The sequence below is a fragment of the Zalophus californianus genome, chromosome 4, assembly GCF_009762305.2.
Source record: "Zalophus californianus isolate mZalCal1 chromosome 4, mZalCal1.pri.v2, whole genome shotgun sequence".
Lineage (NCBI taxonomy): Eukaryota > Metazoa > Chordata > Mammalia > Carnivora > Otariidae > Zalophus > Zalophus californianus.
The window spans coordinates 123,266,154-123,286,378 of record NC_045598.1 but is presented as its reverse complement, the minus strand read 5'-3'; the positions used below and the strand labels follow the sequence as shown (position 1 = coordinate 123,286,378).

General features: G+C 36.8%; 1 protein-coding gene across 3 annotated transcripts; it reads left to right on the top strand.

Moving 5' to 3' along the window:
* The first annotated feature begins 977 nt into the window (after positions 1 to 977).
* TTPA (alpha tocopherol transfer protein) lies at positions 978 to 19,520 on the top strand. Of its 3 annotated transcripts, none has more exons than XM_027580299.1 (5): positions 1,174 to 1,491; positions 8,005 to 8,158; positions 13,276 to 13,469; positions 15,070 to 15,180; positions 15,481 to 15,637. In XM_027580299.1, the coding sequence occupies exons 1-5, from the start codon at positions 1,288 to 1,290 to the stop codon at positions 15,562 to 15,564; spliced, it is 747 nt and encodes a 248-aa protein (XP_027436100.1). In that variant the 5' UTR covers positions 1,174 to 1,287; the 3' UTR covers positions 15,565 to 15,637. The 3 variants fall into 3 exon arrangements, with proteins under 3 accessions (XP_027436106.1, XP_027436100.1, XP_027436090.1); XM_027580289.2 differs by lacking the exon at positions 15,481 to 15,637 and adding an exon at positions 17,399 to 19,520 and having other exon boundaries at positions 1,178 to 1,491; XM_027580305.2 differs by lacking the exons at positions 13,276 to 13,469; positions 15,070 to 15,180; positions 15,481 to 15,637 and adding an exon at positions 12,032 to 13,264 and having other exon boundaries at positions 978 to 1,491.
* Positions 19,521 to 20,225: the final 705 nt, after the last annotated feature.

Sequence of the window (20,225 nt, the reverse complement as noted above, 5' to 3'; positions counted from 1 at the left end):
GCTTTCATGAATTTAGAGCATTCCAGCCAATATAATAAAATGTGTTAAGAATGTCAAAAAAAGGTCCCTGAAGACAGGTGTTTCTGTTTTGTTCACAGGTGTACCCTCTGCACCTTGAACAACGTCTGGAAACAGTAGCAATTCAGTAACTATTCTTTTAATGAAGGAAATGCCAGTCCTTCTCACCACTCTCTCTTAAAGGCAAAGATTTGGCTTTATTTTTTTGTGCAATTCTAGCATTTACCTGGCACATGGTATATATTCAGTAAGAATTAGTCTCATGGATTCCCCTGGGGGACTCAGGTCAATTCTAGGATAGCTGCAATGGATACAGATCAAGAAAAGCCCAATTTAGCACCTGTTCTGGTTTCCACATCGTTTCCCTGATTCATCATTACCTGGGATGACTTAGATGAGGTCATCCATCTTTAGACTGTCCATTGAAAGACTAGACATGGTGGTGCAGGGTAATGGAGGAAGTATATGGTGTTTATGACTTTTTTTGGGCACTTGCTAGACATTCATTTGTATGTGTCACTAACAGGATAAAATGTCAAGAACCGAGAAGACTGCCTGGATTTGGTGCAAGGGGCTGAGAGTATTGAGTTTTTAATGTGGCATTATTTTAGAAACCACTGTGATAATACAGTTTGGGGTGGGAAGTCAGCTTGGAGCTTTAATAAGAGTAAGGAGGAAGCCTTAGTAATGAGTCCGCCACAGTGCCATTAAATGGTTGTCCTAAGGCTCCTTCCAGGTCCAAGATGAAAAAGGAGAAAAGGAAGGAAGGAAGGAAGGAAGGGAGGGAGGGAGGAAGGGGAGGAAGGGAGGGACGTGAGAAGGAAGGAAAATCAAGGAGAGAAGGAGGGAGGAAGGGAGAGAGGAAAGGCGTCAGGGAAGGGAGAAAAAGACGGAAAAATTTGTTCTAGCAGTGTGTGTGTGTGTGTGTGTGTGTGTGTGTGAAAAACGCCCCAACTAATCGTTACCAGGGTAGGCAAACTTTCTGATTTCTTCCCTTCGGCGATGAACACCACGACTTCCCTCACTGAAGAAAGAGGCTCGGGTTACCACCCCGGGGTTCCAGGAGGAGTTGCACCGTGGACACACCACGTGGTTCCAAGCGCTGGCCCACCCACTCGCGGGGACAAGAGGCCCGTCGCGGCCCGGCCGGGCGGGAGGGTGGGTGTGCGCTGGGCAGCCGCCACCGGAGGAGGGGCCGGAGGGTGGCGCGGAGCCCGCGCTTTTCCCCGCCGCCCCTATGAAGGCGGCGGGGAAAAGCGCGGGTCGGGCATGGCAGAGATGCGGCCGGGGCCGGCGGCTGGGCTGCAGCTCAGCGCGCTGCCCGACCACTCCCCGCTGCTGCAGCCCAGCCTGGCCGAGCTGCGGCGCCGGGCCCGGGCGTCGGGCGCTCCGCCGACGCCTCTGCCACTCACCGACTCCTTCCTGCTGCGGTTCCTGCGCGCCCGGGACTTCGACCTCGACCTGGCCTGGCGGGTAAGCACGCTTCCCTGCTGCGTTCCCCCGCGCGGGCAGGGCCGGGGACCAGCGGCATGGCCAGACCTCTGTGAAATCCCTAGTTGCCTGCTGAGCGTTGGTGGCTACGCGCCCTTCTAACGCACCGGGCGGCGGGCGCGGTGGCTGCAGGTGTTCTGAGAACTCCCGCGCGGGTCCTTCCAGTTTCTCTGAGTCACGGAAACAGGAAACCTAGAAAAAGCTGGAGCGCTCTGGGGTGATGGCGCCTTTGACCCCAAACACTGGAACTGTGCTCTAGATGAGATAGGGATGTCTTTCCTGTCCCTGGCCGAAGCCAGCGATATAAAACAGTAACAGTTTTGAAGTAGGAAACCTAGATTTATCACATTTTAGCAGATCACTCCACCTGTGGTGGGGAAAATGAAGTTGCCAGTAAAATTGAAGGTCTGAAGCCAAATTCTAGCAAAATAGCGCCATTATTAATAATAATACTTAAGTGTCAGGACAGTAAAGCGGTCCAGTATATTTTGAGTGGAAAGGTGTGGGATGAGGTGGTTCTTTTGTGTTTCCAGGTATGTTACAGATGGTTGAAGAAAGGGTGATAGGAAGACAGGAACCAAAAAAGAGGGATGTAACCTTGAGTTCTGTCACTTTGGGCTCAGCATCCTCTTCTATTAAATAATGGTGAGAAAGCCTACCTCACTGATTTCGAGGATTGAACATTAACCAATTTAGCAGAACAACACGTACCCAGCACAGAGCTTGACAATATAGTAAGCACTCAGCAATTGAATCTGATCTAGCCCTTCTGCCAAGTGGCTTACTCGGTGTCATATTGGGAGGTGGGAGACAGGGGAAGTATACTAGTGCAGAATCATAACATGACCCAGTATGAGTTTTGTTGTTGTTGTTAACTGATTTTTAATTGAAAAAGTAAAGAGCATGGGTGATTTTTTGTTTATGAACAGTAAAGAGTGCAAAGTAAGTTTCTAAAAGTAACTTTATAAAGGAAAAAAGTTCCCCACCCCAAACCTTCATTTTGCTGGTCCTCTACCCAGAATCAGTTACTGTTACCTGTTTATCTTTCTAGACATAGTCTGTGCTCACACAAGCATATGTATGTGTTTTACATTTGGCCTTGTTTGTTTGGTTTTTGTTTTGTTTTGTTTTTTGTTTTTACCTAATTTACCATAGAGATCAGCCTAGTTCAGTATGTGTGCATAAATCTTATTCTTTTGGGGGGCTGTGTACTATTCCATTGTATGGATTTATTATATCCCAGTTATTAGATAGGGGAGTTATCCTCAGCCAATGGCAATGCCAACACATGCTGTTCTTTCCTTCATTCAATGATTATTTTTTGAACTCTTACAATTTGCCTGGCTGTACACAAAATGCAGTAAACAAGACAAATGGGGTTTCTTCTATCACCAACTGGATATTGTAGTATCTCTTTATACACAGGTCTTTGTGCAAAAATAGGAATATATCCTTATAAGTTCAACCTGTAAAGTTCCTGGATGAAGTGAAGTATGCATTTTCAGGGTTGATGAATGTAAGTGTCCTTCAAAGCGTTTGCACTAATTTTATCACTTTTATATTACAAAATGGCGCCTTTTTCTCCATATTATCACCTACACTGTTCTATCAAACATTATGATCTGTGTCAACCTGCTTGGTGAGAAATTGGTTCTCATTATAATATGCATTTGTTTAATTATAAGTGAGGTTAATCATCTTTCATATATTTAAATTTTTTAGATTATTTTCCAGTTAGCTGTTTTTAGTTTGTTAATTTTCTTCCATTTTGTTCACATAAAATATACATATACATTTTTTATTCATAAAATATCTTTATGTATTAAAGAAAATAAGCCTTTGCCCTAGTCTGTTGTCTTTTGACATTGCTTGTACTATTTTTCTTTTCTGTGCAGAGTTTAAACATTTTTATGTAATCACATGTATCGATTAGATTGTTCTTTGATTGTTTCTGGGTTTTATAAGCTCTTCTCCTCTCCAAAATTTTCTCTGGTAATTTATGATGTCTCCTTTTAATGTTGGAGTTGCTAACCTACTAGGATTTATTTTGATGTTAGGAATGAAATAAGAATCTGACTTTATTTTTGTTTTGTCAGATGGCTACTCAGGTATCCCAACATCATGGGTAATAAACTAATATTTACTCAGCAACTACTAAATATAAAGACAATCTTAGGTCCTATGAGGAGTGCAGTTTAAATGAAACATTAAACATATAAATGTGTAGAGATCACTAATAATAAAAAAGTGTGTGATTTACTGATTTCATTTTAGCTGCTTTTCAAAAGTAATGTTAAACACAAGAAGGAATAAAAGTTACCCCCAGCAGCTGTTATATATATTGTTTTCTGTATTCTTTATTTTCCTGAATTGTTTTCATTTCACCATGTCCTTGAGGAATTGGTTAGCAAGACTGTCTAAATCCACTGGATAGGGATCAAGTTTCTGTCTGTGAACTCTTTGCCTTACTTTTCTGCCAACTGGAAAGGAAAGGGAAAGGCTTAGAGTGTGAAACTATTTTTTTTTTCAATTTCCTCCATAAAGGCAGTTAATTTAACTCAAACTCCCTTATTTATAATATAAAAGCCCTATAGTTTTAGTATATGAAGAAAGCTTGATAAGCCCCTCAGTTACAATGAAATTTCTCATTATTCTAGTTTTTGTATTTGAAGATACAATGAATTAATGAGGTTTTTATGATTCTAAAAGTTTATAGAGTACCAAGTATTTGGGTAAATAGTGTTTGTGTGGATCATCTCATTATTTTCTCATTTTAGAAGAAACTGAGATGCAGTTTCTAGTCCAAAATCAGGTATTAAGTGGTAGAGGAGGGATTTGAACTTGGGTTGAACTCTGCAGAGCCTATGCTCACAAGTATACTGCACTTGCCCCTTCTGTTCAAAACAATGAACATAAAACGGCCAACTGTTAACCTCTGTCTGTCCTACATATTCTTGTGAGTTCCTGTCTTTTATAAGTGACTAGTTCAGTTCCCTATGTTTTTGTTCTATGTGGTAAGTTTTTTTTTCCTTTAAGTATGTTTACGGTTTCCCCAAAGTCTTTGAAGCTTTCAAAAATCCATTGACTCTTCCTGTAGCTTCTTTTGTAGAATTTGTCATATCACATGTCAGTTTCAGTGACTCTGCTCCTGATAGTTACTGCCCTTAAACAAATGTGTAACTTCTCTGAGCTTTGGTATTCTTATCCTTAACGTGGGAAAATAGTAGTTACCTCTCAGGATGGTTGTGAGAAGGAATTGAAATGATGCCATTAAACCCTGTAAACGCACCTACACTACAGCTCTTATTTTGTTTGAAAGCACATGAAAAATATAAGACGAAACTGACTCTATTACAAAGCATAGTTAAAATAAACCCTAACTTTTTACATTTATTTATTCCTAACTGGGGCAAAAACAGGTGCCTTCCAGTAATGAATGTTCACCTGCTGCCAGTTTTGTTGTTGTTGTGGACTTCTGATGATTTGTTTGAGAATTGCTCAGTAGCGGTTGTGTTATTTACATAACTTATTTATGTCAGCCGAGTATTGAATTTATTTGTCAGAGGAAAAGTAATGCTCAAAGATCCAGGTTTAGATATTTCAATTTGCAAAAGTTAAATGTCAAAGGCAGGAGAGTGATTTGCGCACCTTTACGAAAAAGTCAGCTTTTCAAGTATGTGAATTCGGCTGGTTTATTCATGCATTAATTTATTCTTTCATTCAACACTTGTACCTATCTCCTGGGTGCCCAGCATTCTGCAGAGATGAATAAGCTGAGGACCCTGCCTGTTACCTAAAAGATCCCTTTTAATGAAGCTACAACTTCTATGATTCCATGGGAAATTAAAATCGTTATTTTTATATAGGAGCAAATATGCTCCTTCTAGTGTTTTGCTTGAATCAGAATTCAAAGGACTATTTTTGTATCTGAGGGAGCTATCAAAGTAATGAGCACTGTAACATTCTTTTAACACTTATTCTGATGCCCTCTAAGACAGGAGGAGGAAGAGAAACTCAAAGAGTAGAATGAATATATCAGAATCTACAATGTACCTTCTGTTCTTTCTGCTTTTGGAAATTGCTATTTAGGTCACCAATTATTTCTTTGTTGGCTAATTTAGGGACTTTTTTCTTTTCTACCTTGCAGTTTTATTCAGCCCGTGGCAACATTCTCTTTTTTAGAAGAGTTCAGAAAAGTTTATTAAATGAAGAAATGAGACGGAGAAAGACAGAGATAGAGAAAGTTAGAAAGACAACATCAGGGAGAGAAGAGAGCGAGAGGAGAGGGGGGCAGGAGACACACATAACTTTTTCCTCCCTTCTGTGCACCATGGTGTCGAGGCTCCTCCAGTCCAGCCAGCTTTTCTCTTTCTCCAGCCTTTGCCAGCCATTAACGTTGCCCCAGGTTCGGAATTTCACCCTCTACTTGGCTTTTAAATTTCTATTTGTTCTTTCTCCTCCAGGTCATTACTACTTTGTGATCACACCTGTCATGTGTATTCCAATGACTCTCAAATATGAAATTCGTCCCTTCCTTTCATCTAAACTTCCATTCCTCACCTCTTTAAACTCAAAACAGACTTATTGTTGGGGTGCCCGGGTGGTGCAGATGGTTAAGCCTCTGACACTTGGTTTCAGCTCAGGTCTTGATCTCATGGTCGTGAGATCGAGCCTTCCCTCAGGCTCCGCGCTCAGCATGGAGTTTGCTTGAGATTCTCCTTCCTTCTCCCTCTGCCCCTCCCTCTTGTGCTCTCTCTCTCTCAAAATAAATCTTTAAAACAAAACAAAAAAAACCCAAACATATTGTCATTTTACAAAAATTGAGAATGCTAAACATCGTGAAGAGGAAAATTAAACTATAATAAACTTTAAATGCATTGATGTTAGTATTCTCCACAACATACTGGCAATATCCGTATTTCTTGTAAATGCAGAGTAAACATTATTGGCAGTTCTTTTAAAATGAAAAGAAAACGGGGGCGCCTGGGTGGCTCAGATGGTTAAGCGTCTGCCTTCGGCTCAGGTCGTGATCCCAGGGTCCTGGGATCGAGTCCCATGTCGGGCTCCCTGCTCCTTGGGAGCCTGCTTCTCCCTCTGCCTCTCTCTCTCTCTCTGTCTTTCATGAATAAATAAATAAAATCTTTAAAAAAAATAAAATAAAATGAAAAGAAAACGGGATTCCTTCAGACCATACTTTACCAAGACCTACTATCTGGGCTTACTGTTCCGCTCGGAATACATACCACTATTAACAAAGTTGATTTTTGTTGTTTTTCTATTAGTAGAAAGTATAGCAATGGTATAGAGATGTTCCTTTATATCTTTGATTTAGCTCTTTTTTTTAGTAAAGAAAATGAAACCAAAAAATTCTAGTTATCTTTAACATAAACTTGCACTAAGATACTCAGATGAGCAATAAATCCAAATAACTTTCCTATTACAACAATAGCAGGGGTAACTACCACTCATTATGTCCATGTATGCTTTACGCTTAATCCTGCAAGCAGATATGGAGGAAACAAGACACAAAGGAGTTAAATAACTACCCAAGATCACACAGGTGATATATGGTAGAGTCAAGGTTTTTCTGACGAAGCAGCCTGGGAATTTAACTTTTCACTATGTAGCATGGCATGTATGATCCAGTTGTCACCAGCGGGTCAGCCCCAATAAGCCTCAATAAAATGCCCCACAGGCATTTTATTCTGTTCATGGCTATAACTCAAGTGCCTATCCAGTGTGTAGAACATTGTAGATGCTCCAAAAATATTTGTAGACCTAATTCATTTGATTTCTATTTTTCCTTATTTCAGAATGGACTAACAGTGGATATTTCAGTTATCTATTGCTGAGTAACAAGTCACCCCCAAATTTAGTGGCTTAAACCACAACTACTTATTTGTGATTCTCTCAGTTGGGGAGGGCTGAGTGGGGATGACTCATCTGTGATCCACATTGCATCAGGTGGGAACTTGGCTGAGACCAGACCAAGATGGGCTCTGGTTGTCTAGTGCCTCTTTCCACATATACTTACTATTTAGTAATCTTATTCTGATGTGGTTTCTGGGTCCCCAAAAGCCAATGCAGAAAGTCCCAGCCTTCCTAAACTAGCACAGTGTCACTTCTGCCAAAGTAAAATGTATGGCTGGCCCAGATTCTGGGGGGAGGAATCAACTGGATTCCACCTGTAACGGGACAAATGGCATGTGTCTGCCAGGAGGGGAGGTATTATTGGTAGCTATCTTTGGAGACTACCAACCATAGGAGACAAATGAAAATTACTCAACTTGAATTTGTGATGAAGTCTTATCACCTGCGATGCTTGAAGAAGGGAACTTAAATTTTTACAATGAAAAAAAAAAAAAAACCACTCCAGATTCAAATCCTGACATAATGGATGGTAAGAGCTGTACATAATGCCAAGGCTTTGCTTCCATTTTTACGAGGTGCTTACCATGTATGACATCTGTAGTCAACTTTTATTTTATTTTTCAGTTACTGAAAAATTATTATAAGTGGAGAGCAGAATGTCCAGAAATAAGTGCAGATTTGTGCCCTAGACGTATTCTGGGACTTCTGAAGGCTGGTTACCTCGGAGTCCTGAGAGCCAGAGATCCCACTGGCAGCAAAGTTCTTATTTACAGAATCGGTAAGTCATATACAGCACTGCTTTTCTTTTTCTTGGCTGCCATATTGAAAGCTTTATGAGTCCATATTTAAGAATTTCACTTTTCAGGTTTTAACTTAGGTTTAATTTAGATTGTAATGTCCCTCAAATATAATAAAACTGGCAACTGTGAGAAAATTAGAAACCAACGAAAAGCTTGCTTCCATTCTTCCACAGAGTCAGCGGTATAAAATAAGAGAGAAAGAAAGCAGAGTAGAGAAATATGGGGGGAAAGGTGAAAAAGATCAAGGTGTAAAGAGTTTAGAAAATGCTTAGGTAGGAAATCCAAATAAGAATTCTGAACGGTATTAACACAAGCTCCATGAGAGCATGGATTTTGTCTGTATCCTAACACTGAAACCAGGACCTCGTATATGGTAGGGATGTATTAAATATTTCTGGAATGAATGAATGGCTAGTTGGATAACACCCAAGGCTGAGGAGCCAGGGGCTTATTCTCTGGGATGGGGGAAGGTCCAGTGGGAAAGCGGCATCCCTGAGTTGCGTTGAAGACACTGTATTCCACATACCCCTCTTGTCATAGCTTCCCCTTTTCACCATTAGGCCTTCCTAGTATTTCCTTTAGTGTGACTGCCCCTCCCTTAGACCTGTGTGTGATTAAAAATGGCATGTAATGAAGAAGGACTCACACTGCTCCCAGCATCCTCTTGTGGCCTCTTTATAGATTTGCTTTTTCTACCTGATTATAGATAAGATACCTGCTTGTAACTCAGCTGTTTATGATCTTGTAAAGAAGGCGCTGCATGTAATTCTTTAGGGTATCAGAAGACCGAGGAGAATGATTCCAGGTGTTTGCTCCTGCTTATGTGTCAGATACAATTGGGACAGTCATGAAGCCACTGTCCATAAAACAGACGTCACAATGTCTGCCCTGTCCTTTTGTTGCTCCACCAGTGTTATAGGATGATGAATCTAGTTCCCCAAGTTCTTTAGAGGTAGAGTTGCGAGAATGATGATATTATCTATGTTTTATGTAGCAAGTAAACATAGAGTGTATGAAAATATGGGATGTCCAGTCTGAATTTGAATTTCAGATAAACAGGATATAATTTTTTAGTATCAGTATGCTCCATACATACTAAAAAATTATTTGTTTTTTATCTGAAATTCAGCTTTAACAGGGTGTCTTATATTTTATCTGGCAATGCTACTCAAAGGTCCCAGGAGCATAAAACTGAAACCTTCAGGGGGCTCTTTCTGCAAGTATCCTGGCTCTGTACTGCCTGGCTGGAGTTTTTTCAAATTTGTTCATAAATTACCTGGGGCAAGTTAAGAAGTAAAAATGACATCTTGATAGTGAAAAAACAAATGTGCTACTTTGATCATAAATACCTTAATACTGGGGGCATCTGGCTAGCCCAGTCAGTGGAACGTGCGACTCTTGATCTCGGGGTTGTGAGTTTGAGCCCCACGTTGGGTATAGAGATAATTTAAAAATAAAAGCTTTATGAATAAATAAATATATACATACATACATACATACCTTAACACTGCATCAGTTGTCTTCTATTGCTTAGCGAGAGGGTTTCTTATGGTACATTAACATTTAAGTACACTGTTTTTAAAATCAAGAAAACATGTGGGTTGGGGCGGTCCCTGGGTGGCTCAGTCGGTTAAGCATTTGCCTTCAGCTCAGGTCATGATCCCAGGGTCCTGGGATCGAGCCCCATATCCAGTTAATTGCTCGGCGGGGAGCCTGCTTCTCCCTCTCCCTCTGCCTGCCGCTCCCCCTGCTTGTGCGCTCTCTCTCTGTCAAATAAATAAAATCTTAAAAAGAAAAACAGAAAACATGTAAGTTAGTGATGGTCAGAACAGAAGGGCATGCAGCAAATTTCTTGTGTGTTATGTAGAGTAAGATCTTTTTCTAGGGTGCAAAGGGAAAACTCAGAAGAGGTTCAGGAGTAAAAGGAAAGGATAGGATAAAGATTTATAAATTTCCTAAATGTAATTGAATTAATGGGAGAAACTAAAAAAGGAAATCTGTGGTAGAGGTTTTGGGTAGAACATTAGCATAACCACCTTTCCCTAGGTACCATCTCTGCAGTGAAAATGCACAGAACCTTTTTTCTCCAGTCCATCAGGGCAACACAAGGTGAAACTCAGTTTTTGCCACTATTAGACTACCAGCCAGATATAATTTTATGCCTTTTGAAACTATTATACTGTTGCAGCAAAAATAAAATTTAACAGTGAGTATTACGTTTGACTGTGGCTTAGTTCTTAGGGTTAAAGTTCTACAGCACATTGCCCAGGTTGAAACTGCAGCTCTGCTATGTTCTAGCTACATGGGCAGCTATGTACCTGCAACCCCATTTTGTCCTCTGTCAAACAGGCATAGTAAAAACCTATCTCACGGGGTTCCTATGAGCATTAAATCCTGTCATACACATGAAATATAATTAGAACATTACCTGACATATAATGAGCACTCAATAAATATTAAAGAGATGCTGGAAAAGGAATGAAGAAGTTAAGGCATATTTTCCTTTTGCCTTAAAGGAGCTTAGAGTCTAGACCAGCGCTATCCAATAGAATTTTCTATGATGATGAAATTGTTCTACAGTAGCCACTAGTCACATGTGGCTATTGAGCACTTGAAATGTGGCTTTTGCTACTAAGAAATTGAATTTTTAATTTTATTTAATGTTAATCAGTTTAAATTTAAATAGCCACACATGGCTAATGGCTACCCCATTAGACAGCACAGGTCTAGACAACTATGTTGGTGAGCTCGGGAATTTAGGCCAGTAACTATTTTCTTGACTGCAGACTTTCAATCATTCTGCTTGTATTTTTCACCATTGTAGCTTTCTGCCAATGTCTGAAGTAGTATAGTATATTTGAGCTGGGTTATCCATGAATTGATTACTCAAATTCTTAGCAGGCAGCTGAGGCTCTTAAAAAGCAAAGGGCAATCCCATTATGCCTTTCTGGGAATACTTCTGATTGTCTCTTTTCTATCTTCGATTTTTTCCTTGCTAGTAGACACTCCCTATCAACCTTTAACTCTATTAAGGGTCAGCCATCCAAAACAAAACAAAAACTCCTTCTCAATCCCACAAGATCCTCCAGCCTCCACCCCAGCCATCTCCCTACTCCTCATTCTCAGCCAAACATCTCAAATTAGTGATGTTCGCCATCCATATTTTCACACAGTTTTTCACAATTCCTCTCAATCCACCCTGGCCTGGTTTCACTTCCACCTCTGTGCTGAAATGACCTTAACAAATCATCAGTGACCTTCTTTTCACCAAATCTAATGGACATGTTTAGTTCTGTTTTACTTGATCTCTCAACACAGCAAACCACTTGCTCTTTCTTGAGATATCCTCTTCTCTTGGCTTTTCTAATGCCACATTCTCCTGATATTTTCCTGACTTAAACTGGCTGCCCCTTCTGAGTCTCCTTTGCTGGCACCACCTGTTCTACCACCTTTTCAATTCTGAAATTCTTTAGTGCATTGGCCTTAGCTTCCTCTTCTTATGCTACTTTCTGTATAGACCTAAAATAATCCCTGTTGCAGGCTGTCATGCAAGTACAAACAACTCTCAGATTTCTGTCTTCACCCCACCATCTCCTGTCCCCAGGGATCTGTATGAGCAGCTCCCTATTCCAACTTTCTCCAATCGGATGTCTCTCATTCACCATATTTATGTGTCCAAAACTACTTGTGATTTTTTCCTCCCAAAACATTTCTCTTCCCCTGTTTCCTATCTCAATAAATGGTACCACCATTCTACCCAGTTGTCCAAGCCAGAAACTTTGGTATTTTGAAACTTTACCATTACTTAATCATGAATCTTTTTTTTCCCCCTTTCTCATTTGTCTCCTTAGGCACTCCTTGGAACCTTCAGTATGAAGACTTGCATTTTTTTTCAGCTTTGGAACATTTTTGTCTACTGTTATTCCTCTTTCCCCTCTTCCCTATTCTCTGCATTATTTCCTTCCAGAACTCTAATTAGTTGGATGTCAGAACTCTGGATCTAGCTACATGTCTCTAGCTGCATGAGTCTTTTGATGCATACATATCAACTGTTGGCTCTTTTCAGAGAATTCCTCAGCTTGGTATTCCAAACCATTATGCACTCATTGGCTGTGTCTTTTCTGCTATTTGTCCCATCAACTGAGATTTGCTTGAATTATCATCTTTTTATTTCCAGATCTCAACTCATTCTTTTAAATAATAACCTGTTCTTATAATAATAGCCTACATTACCCTTTTATTCCCTCACTGAAACTATTTTGCTTCTTTTTAATGTCTCTTGCTTTATTAACTGTTTCTTTAGGTTTTAATGCCTTTGTCTATTGAGTGTGGTTCCCCTCTTCTTTGTGTGTATTTTTAAAAATGTTATAATACTTAGTGAATGTGTTATCTTCTTTTAAGATCACCTGTTTGCCTGTCCATTACTGTCATTTCTGCTTGCCCTGGCCTGCCCAGGGATGGTGGGGGAGGGGAGAGGACAGGAATGTCAGTAATGCTTTGTTGTTTCCCCTGGGTGTAGGCAGCTACCGGAGTGCTTCCCTGGCTCTTTTCCAAAGCCTACACTTAAACTGTTCTGGCCTGTGCAGACATGACAGCTATGTGCTGTTGCCACCAAGTGGTGTCTGATACATCAGCCTGCCAGTCTGCTCTTCATCCATTTCTCTTAGCACCCTCCTTGGTTACTATAGGGACCTTAGTTACTCTTTATAATCCTTTATCACCCCAAAGCCTTTGCTTTTCCCATTTCCAACACCTCCGAGCTGGGAGCATACCTGGGGACATCTTCCTCTTTAGCCACAACCCCCTCCTGAATGTTTTGGGCTATAGTTTCATCTGGCAATCAAATCCAGCCTGCATTCATTCTCTTCTCCCCCATGCCCTTAAAAATCTGTTCTTCCCTAAGGATTTGAGGATGGAGGAAATAGCAGGAACGTGTTTTTGGACTACCAAATTGATCCATTATTCAGTCCATGCTCTTTGTACATGTTTTTATTTCTACTGATGTCTTAAGTCTCAAAAGAATTAGTTTCCCTTTGTAAATCTTCCTGAATCTTTACACTATGCTGAGATATGCTATTTTTAAAATTTTTTTTAGCACAATGGGACCCAAAAGTTTTCACAGCTTATGATGTTTTTCGCGTAAGTCTAATCACATCCGAGCTTATTGTACAGGAGGTAGAAACACAACGGAATGGTATCAAGGCTATCTTTGATCTAGAAGGCTGGCAGTTTTCTCATGCTTTTCAAATCACCCCATCTGTAGCCAAGAAGATTGCTGCTGTTCTTACAGTAAGTGTATATTTTAACTCTTTGGGATACTAATTCCAAATAATAGATTTCAATTTAGTTATATGTTCAACAAAGCAAGAGGATAGTACATTTATTAGAAAATAAATAATTTTAAAATGACACATAGAATTCAATAATGCTAAGAGGAAATAAAGTGCTATTAATTCATAAAAGAAAGAATGTTGCAAGAAACTGAAAGCAGGTTCAAAATTAGTAACTACAGAATTTATACATTTAAATAATAACATGGTAACTTTCTGTTTCTGTTATTAAAATTTTCTTCCTAAATTAAAAAAATTGACTCAAAACAATATTTATAGCAATGGTACAATAAAATGTTACATTCTTGGTAGGTATAAATTGATACAATTCTTTCAGAAATTAAAAGGTTTTTAAGATGGCCATCATCTTTGATCCAGTAATTCTACTTTCGGGGACCTAGCCAACGAATAATCTGAAATACAGTAAAGACTTCATATATAATAACAATAGTAGCTTATTATGTGCCAAGTACTTTGCTAAATGTCTCAAGTGCATTACCCTTTAATGACCAAACAAGCCTATAGCTATTATTTTTCCCATTTTACAGATTAATTAGCTATGTCAGAGGGGTGACGTAGCAATGCCCAAGTACACACATTTTGTCAGCAGTGAAGCAAGAATTCCAGTTCAGGTCATCTGACTGTAGGAGTTGTGTTTATAACCACCATTGCCTCCGATAAATAAAGATAGTTACTATAGAATCAATTTTTATAGATGAAAATTACAAACAGTTTATTTTTCTAGAAATAGGAAAATTATGGTATGTCCATTTGATAGATTATCGCAATATTGAAACTCATGATATGTGTAAAAATTGTATTATGTCAATGAAACAAAACAGGGTGCAAATTATTTAGACAGCATATTGGCAATTATGTTTAAAATAAAATTATTCATAGAAAGAACCTGGAAGGAAAAGCTCCAAATTGATAACACATCTGTAAAAGCTATGCATAGGTAAAAAAAAAAAAAAAAGAATTTTGCATGAAAGAAATTTGGCAGGAGAAGTCTGTATGTTAACATATTTTGTATAGGAAGACTATTGATGAGGGGTTTTTTGTTTTAATTCTTAATGTTTTAAGCTTTCTAAATAAACCTATATTACTTTGATGTGAAAGACCTATACCTGTGCCAAGTTTAAAAGTGTGTGTTTACTATTCCTTCAGCTTCTTATGAGATTTTAATTTTTTTCTCAAAATAAAAATTGGGGGAACATGGTTAAATATAAACATCCAAATGACTCACTGGTTCATTGAAAGAACATTTATATGTGATTGGAAAGGATATTTTCTGTGTCTTACTTACAAAAGATGCAGGTCTTTCTTAAAATACTTTGCCTAAGCTATAAGGTGAAAGCTTTTTCAGGATCTTTCCTTAATCTAGTGACTGTGAACTGCAGAGCAGGATATTGTGTTGATGGAATAAATAATTCTGAAAATAAAATCCCACTTTAGGTACTGCACTAAGTAAAGCAAGTGTTCAGAGAAGGGACTGGTCAATAGGAATATATATTGATTTATGCTTTGTTATTAATAATTTTTTTCTTTATTTTCAAAAGGATTCCTTTCCATTAAAAGTTCGTGGTATCCATTTGATAAATCAGCCAATAATTTTCCATGCTGTCTTTTCCCTGATTAAACCATTCCTGACTGAAAAAATTAAGGAACGGGTAAGTAAAACATATTCAAGTCACTATTCTTCCGTACCAAATGTTCCAAACCTTTTTATTTAAGGATTGAATTATAACCTCCCCTCCCCACAATTAACCCAATGTTTTAAGTATTTGTCTAACAAAGCATTTTTATAAATTAAAATTCCTTTTTAATTTGGAAAATCAAGTTAGGCTGTGGGGCGAACAGCCTCTCATTCATTGAAGTGGGAGTGCAAAATGGTATATTCCCTGTAGAGGGCAGTGTGGTAATAGTTATCAAAATCACAGCCTTTGCACTTCTGGGATTTTATCCCACAGATACACCAGCACATAGACAAAATTACAGATACAAAAGGATTCATTGCAGCAAAAGACTGGAAACTGCCAAGTGTTCATCATTAGGGAACTGGTTAAATAAACAGCTGTATCAACACAATGGAATACAATAAGACTTTCATGATGTAAAGTGAAATAAAAAAATGAATAATTTTTATAGTATGCTACCTTTTGTATAAAAAGGGGAGAAATCAGAATCTCTAGTTGCATTTACATTAAAAGGCTACAAGAAAGCAACCTAACTATATGTAGTAGAGTAGAGGTGTGGACGGGGTGGATGAGGTTTGAGTAGGGACCAAGGCATCTCATTGTATATCTTTTATCTTGTTTTGATTTCTAGCCATATGAATGTATTATCTGTGCAAATAAAAAATAAATGTATTTAAATTAGACATGCATAACTGAAAACCCCAATACCCAAGGTATGTGACTTAATGTCATGTTAGTTAAAGCAAAGAGATTTGATGAGTTTCTTTGTTTTTGTTTTTACCTATCTTGTGGAGCCTCATCTCAGGTGAATATCTAATATCTCTTGGGATTTTTCAAGTATTAAAAATAAAATTTGAATTCCCAAGAATGGCAACCACCCTTCTACATTAGTCTATAAAGGATAATTTGTAGAGGTTATCCAGTAGGAATTTCTATCTGTCTTCAAGAAGAACTACACCTATGAAGATGGCCACTTTTCATTCTAGCATTTTTAGAAAAGTCAATTTTGGGGGGCTCACTTTTGTCTCTCTTCAGTGTAGCTTGATAATATCTGACACGTTTTGTTTAACTCTGAAAGATCTAAAACTAAGTATTTCTATTTTGGGTTATATTCTGGACAAATAAAAACAAAAACAATGAACCGAACCTAATGAATAGGAGAATATGAGCAAACAAGAAAGAAAAATTTAAAAATTGAGAAGGTAGGTGGAGCATTTCAGTGAAAGGTAATTGACATGAAACAGACTTGCCAAAGTAAGGGAGATGGGGACCCAATCAAGCCATTCTCCTCTCAACATTTTGGCAATACCTTGTGAGTGTTTTTATTTGCCCCCTTCTGAGGAAATGGTAGAATTTTTTTCAATTAGCTGATGATATTTTAAACATTTCAGAAGAAATCAAGAATTGGGACTCTGAGGTTCCCAACTCCAGGAAACTTGTTTCATTCATTTTTCAATTCTCCTATCCTAGCATACAGTAGCTGTTTTTAAATGATCATTGAATGTATAGATGAACATTTTACCCTAGGAGATGGAAAAAGGGCACTTATTTATTTTTAGCAAGATGTGCTTTTAATTGAAGGCTCTAAGTCTTTATTTTAACTTCATGGCATTATATGATCACTTTTTATACTTTAAAATATTTGAAAATTTAAGGTTCTCAACCATCATAATTGTCTCAATTCTGTTCTAGCCAAGAGTATCCATCAACTGTACCACATAAATTACTCCCCATATACATAGCGGTGTGTGCAGATATATGCTTCTAATTCATATGAACTAATACCAGGAAGTATATTTTTATCATCTCTAGAACAGTCTCAGGATGTTAGATATTTTGCTAAGAATCACCTGTACATTAGGGAATAGACTGTATAAAATAATTTTATTTAGAGTTTTAAAAATCTATTTTTGAAAGAGGACAGAATATCTTTCTATAAATCTTATATAGTTATACAAATACAAATACATATAAAAAACAATAAGGTGGTTAGACTGATAAGCAGCACAATAGAAATTTAAGTATAATTCTTACAAAAGCAGAGAAATAAAGGGCATAGTATCTATACATGCTCTCCTATCTTGAAAGTCATTAGAATGCCTTGTTCTGTGGTATTGATTTTACATTAAAAATATATCTAATCTACTGAGAGACTGAGGGCATATCTTCTAAAACATTTTGGCTATTTCAGATTCACATGCATGGGAACAATTACAAACAAAGCTTACTTCAGCATTTCCCAGACATTCTTCCTCTGGAATATGGTGGTACAGAATTCTCCATGGAGGGCATTTGTCAGGAGTGGACAAATTTTATAATGAAGTCTGAAAATTACCTCAGCAGCATTTCACAGATCAGTCAATGAGAAGAAGTTACTTAATGTCAATGACTTCCTAATTGTAAATACATGAGTGAGATCCTACCTGGTTATATGAATGAAAGAAAAAAAAATCCTTTAAGCTAATTAACATTTTTCTGATTGATCTTTTAAAATGTAAAACTCTTCTGACATGAGCAACATGGATATTTGGGAAACTTCTTGACTTTTTAAATGCATTTTCTGTATCTTTCAAGTAGTTAAAGGATTCCTGATTTTTATACTTGAAAGCATCTCCTAAAGTAGCTGTTTCTGAAAAGTTTCATTTGCAACAAGTTATCTGACTACATTGGTTTAGTAATAAATGTATACATGGTCCACTGAAAAGAAGAATTAGCACAAATCAACTGATGATGAAAATCTATTAACACCCATTTTGGGTGGATGTCAGATTAGATTATAATTCAGATTAAAATCTGAATACAGTTTTACAGAGTTATTCTGTGGACCAGCAAGATAGTTCATCTCAGAGAAGTTCTATTTCAGCATATTTACACAATAGAAACTTGACTGAGGAGGCTGTACACCATAAACTATTATATGTAGCATCTAGACCTCTTTATGAAATTACTCATGTTGATACAATTTATAATCAAAAATAATTTAGGAAATATTTCAGGCATAGCTGATGGTTTCTTAATATTATTTCTGCATTTTCAAATAAATCTAGAATGTAATTTTGATTTCAGTTTCTGGTTATTCTTATCATGACTACATAGAGAATTAGAAATGGAATAATATTTAATTGTCATACATGGACTCTATTTTTAATTGAACAATAACACAACTACACAAAGGAAAGGAAATGTTTACATTTTAAAAATCACTGTCAGTTACACCTGGAACTTTTCAGATTATGTATGAAATAATTCTACTTTTACTATATATCAGAATATTCTAGCCAAATTCTATAATTCGCATTTACTTTAAAAAACCAGTAGTTAAATTGTGCTGTTTGTATTATAGTTTATGTCAAAGAATATTTCATTTATTGATACAACGTCAGTATAGCTTTCAATTTATGACAATTTTATAGTGTTTCATGATTTTTTAAATTTTATTTTAAGCTTGAAAATAAAAAACCACAGGGTGAAAAATTTGTTAAACATTTGTTCAGCTTAGTTGGGTTTCAACATTAATCATACAATAGTATCTTTGTGAAAGAATATATGAAGGGTGTTTTTCTTCATAAGAAAATTATTCTAATCAGGTGAGCTGATACTTGTGATTCTCTGTACATATGTCTATGAAAAAATTGAGAGCACTTGTGAATGTTCTTTAGAGAACATACTTAATTGTGACTTGGCATTGGGAAGCTAACTTTACATTATAATTTTTATTAAAAAATTAGATCATGTCTTTTTCTAAAAAAAATTATAAAGTCTTCCTTACAAAATCATTTAATTCACAAAATTGTATAATCAGAAATAACAGAATAAACTCATTGAAAAAGAATAAACAATAACAACAACAAAGAGCTCTGGTTTACCCACTTTTATTCCTCTGTAAAGGAGGTTTATAACAGAGTTCTACTTCATTTACATTTGGGTACTTAAACCACTTTCTTATGACACTGTGAAGCACACGAATAAAGGGTAATATTTAAAGATGTCTTTTAAATGTGATTTACTGTTGATGTCATTAGCAGTAAATAGAATTAAAATATGTCAATCAACAGAAGTACATTTCATGATGGGACTTTGACTTTTTTTAAAATATCACTGAGGAACATTAAAAGAACAATGTGAAATGAGAAGGCAATTTTATAAGGTGGTAAGATAAATAACTATCAAATTATCTCTATTACTTTACTGTAATTGCACCAGAAGTGCTTTTTATTTATAAGGTTAACGCTAACATGTGCTCAGTATGTTAGTGAACTGCACAATAATTTATTTGTTTTAATATTGTTCAAAAGAAAATAAAGATCTTTCACATAAACAATAGCTGTTTCTTTTTCATTTTTAAATACAATACAAATATTAGGCAATTGTTCTCAAAAATTGCTTTTCTTTACAGGTAAGTTTAAGAAAAACTAACCACATCTGGTTGTCCATTACACAAATGCTAGTTTTTCCGCTGTAAGTTTTCATTACAGGCTGCTTTTCCAGGCCACTGAGTTCAACACTATCTTCCTCTAGTGTCTTTTGCTGTGCTTAAAAGGACCACAAACTAATATCATGAAATTAAGCCATGCAGATTTAATAAGCTAAAACTTCTAAACGAAAAAAAGAGTGTGCTACTTAATCAGATCATTTAATTTTGAAACAATCTGCTGTTAGGCTAGATTGTGATTTTATATTTATATTATATATTTTTAATATATTTTTATATAGTATAAATATTATATATTTTTATATAACATATACTTGTATACTTAAATATATATAATATTTATACTATATTTATATATACTATACTATATACTATAATATATATATTATATACTATTATATTAGTATATAATAAATATATACTATATTTATATATACTATAATATATATACTATATTTATTTATAATATTTATTTCTTACAGAAATAACACTGAAGAACTAGAGCATGTACTGTCTTTGCCACTCATCTAAATTAAGCCTGTAGCTCACAAAATAGGTGAAACCTACAAAACAACCAAAAACTCAG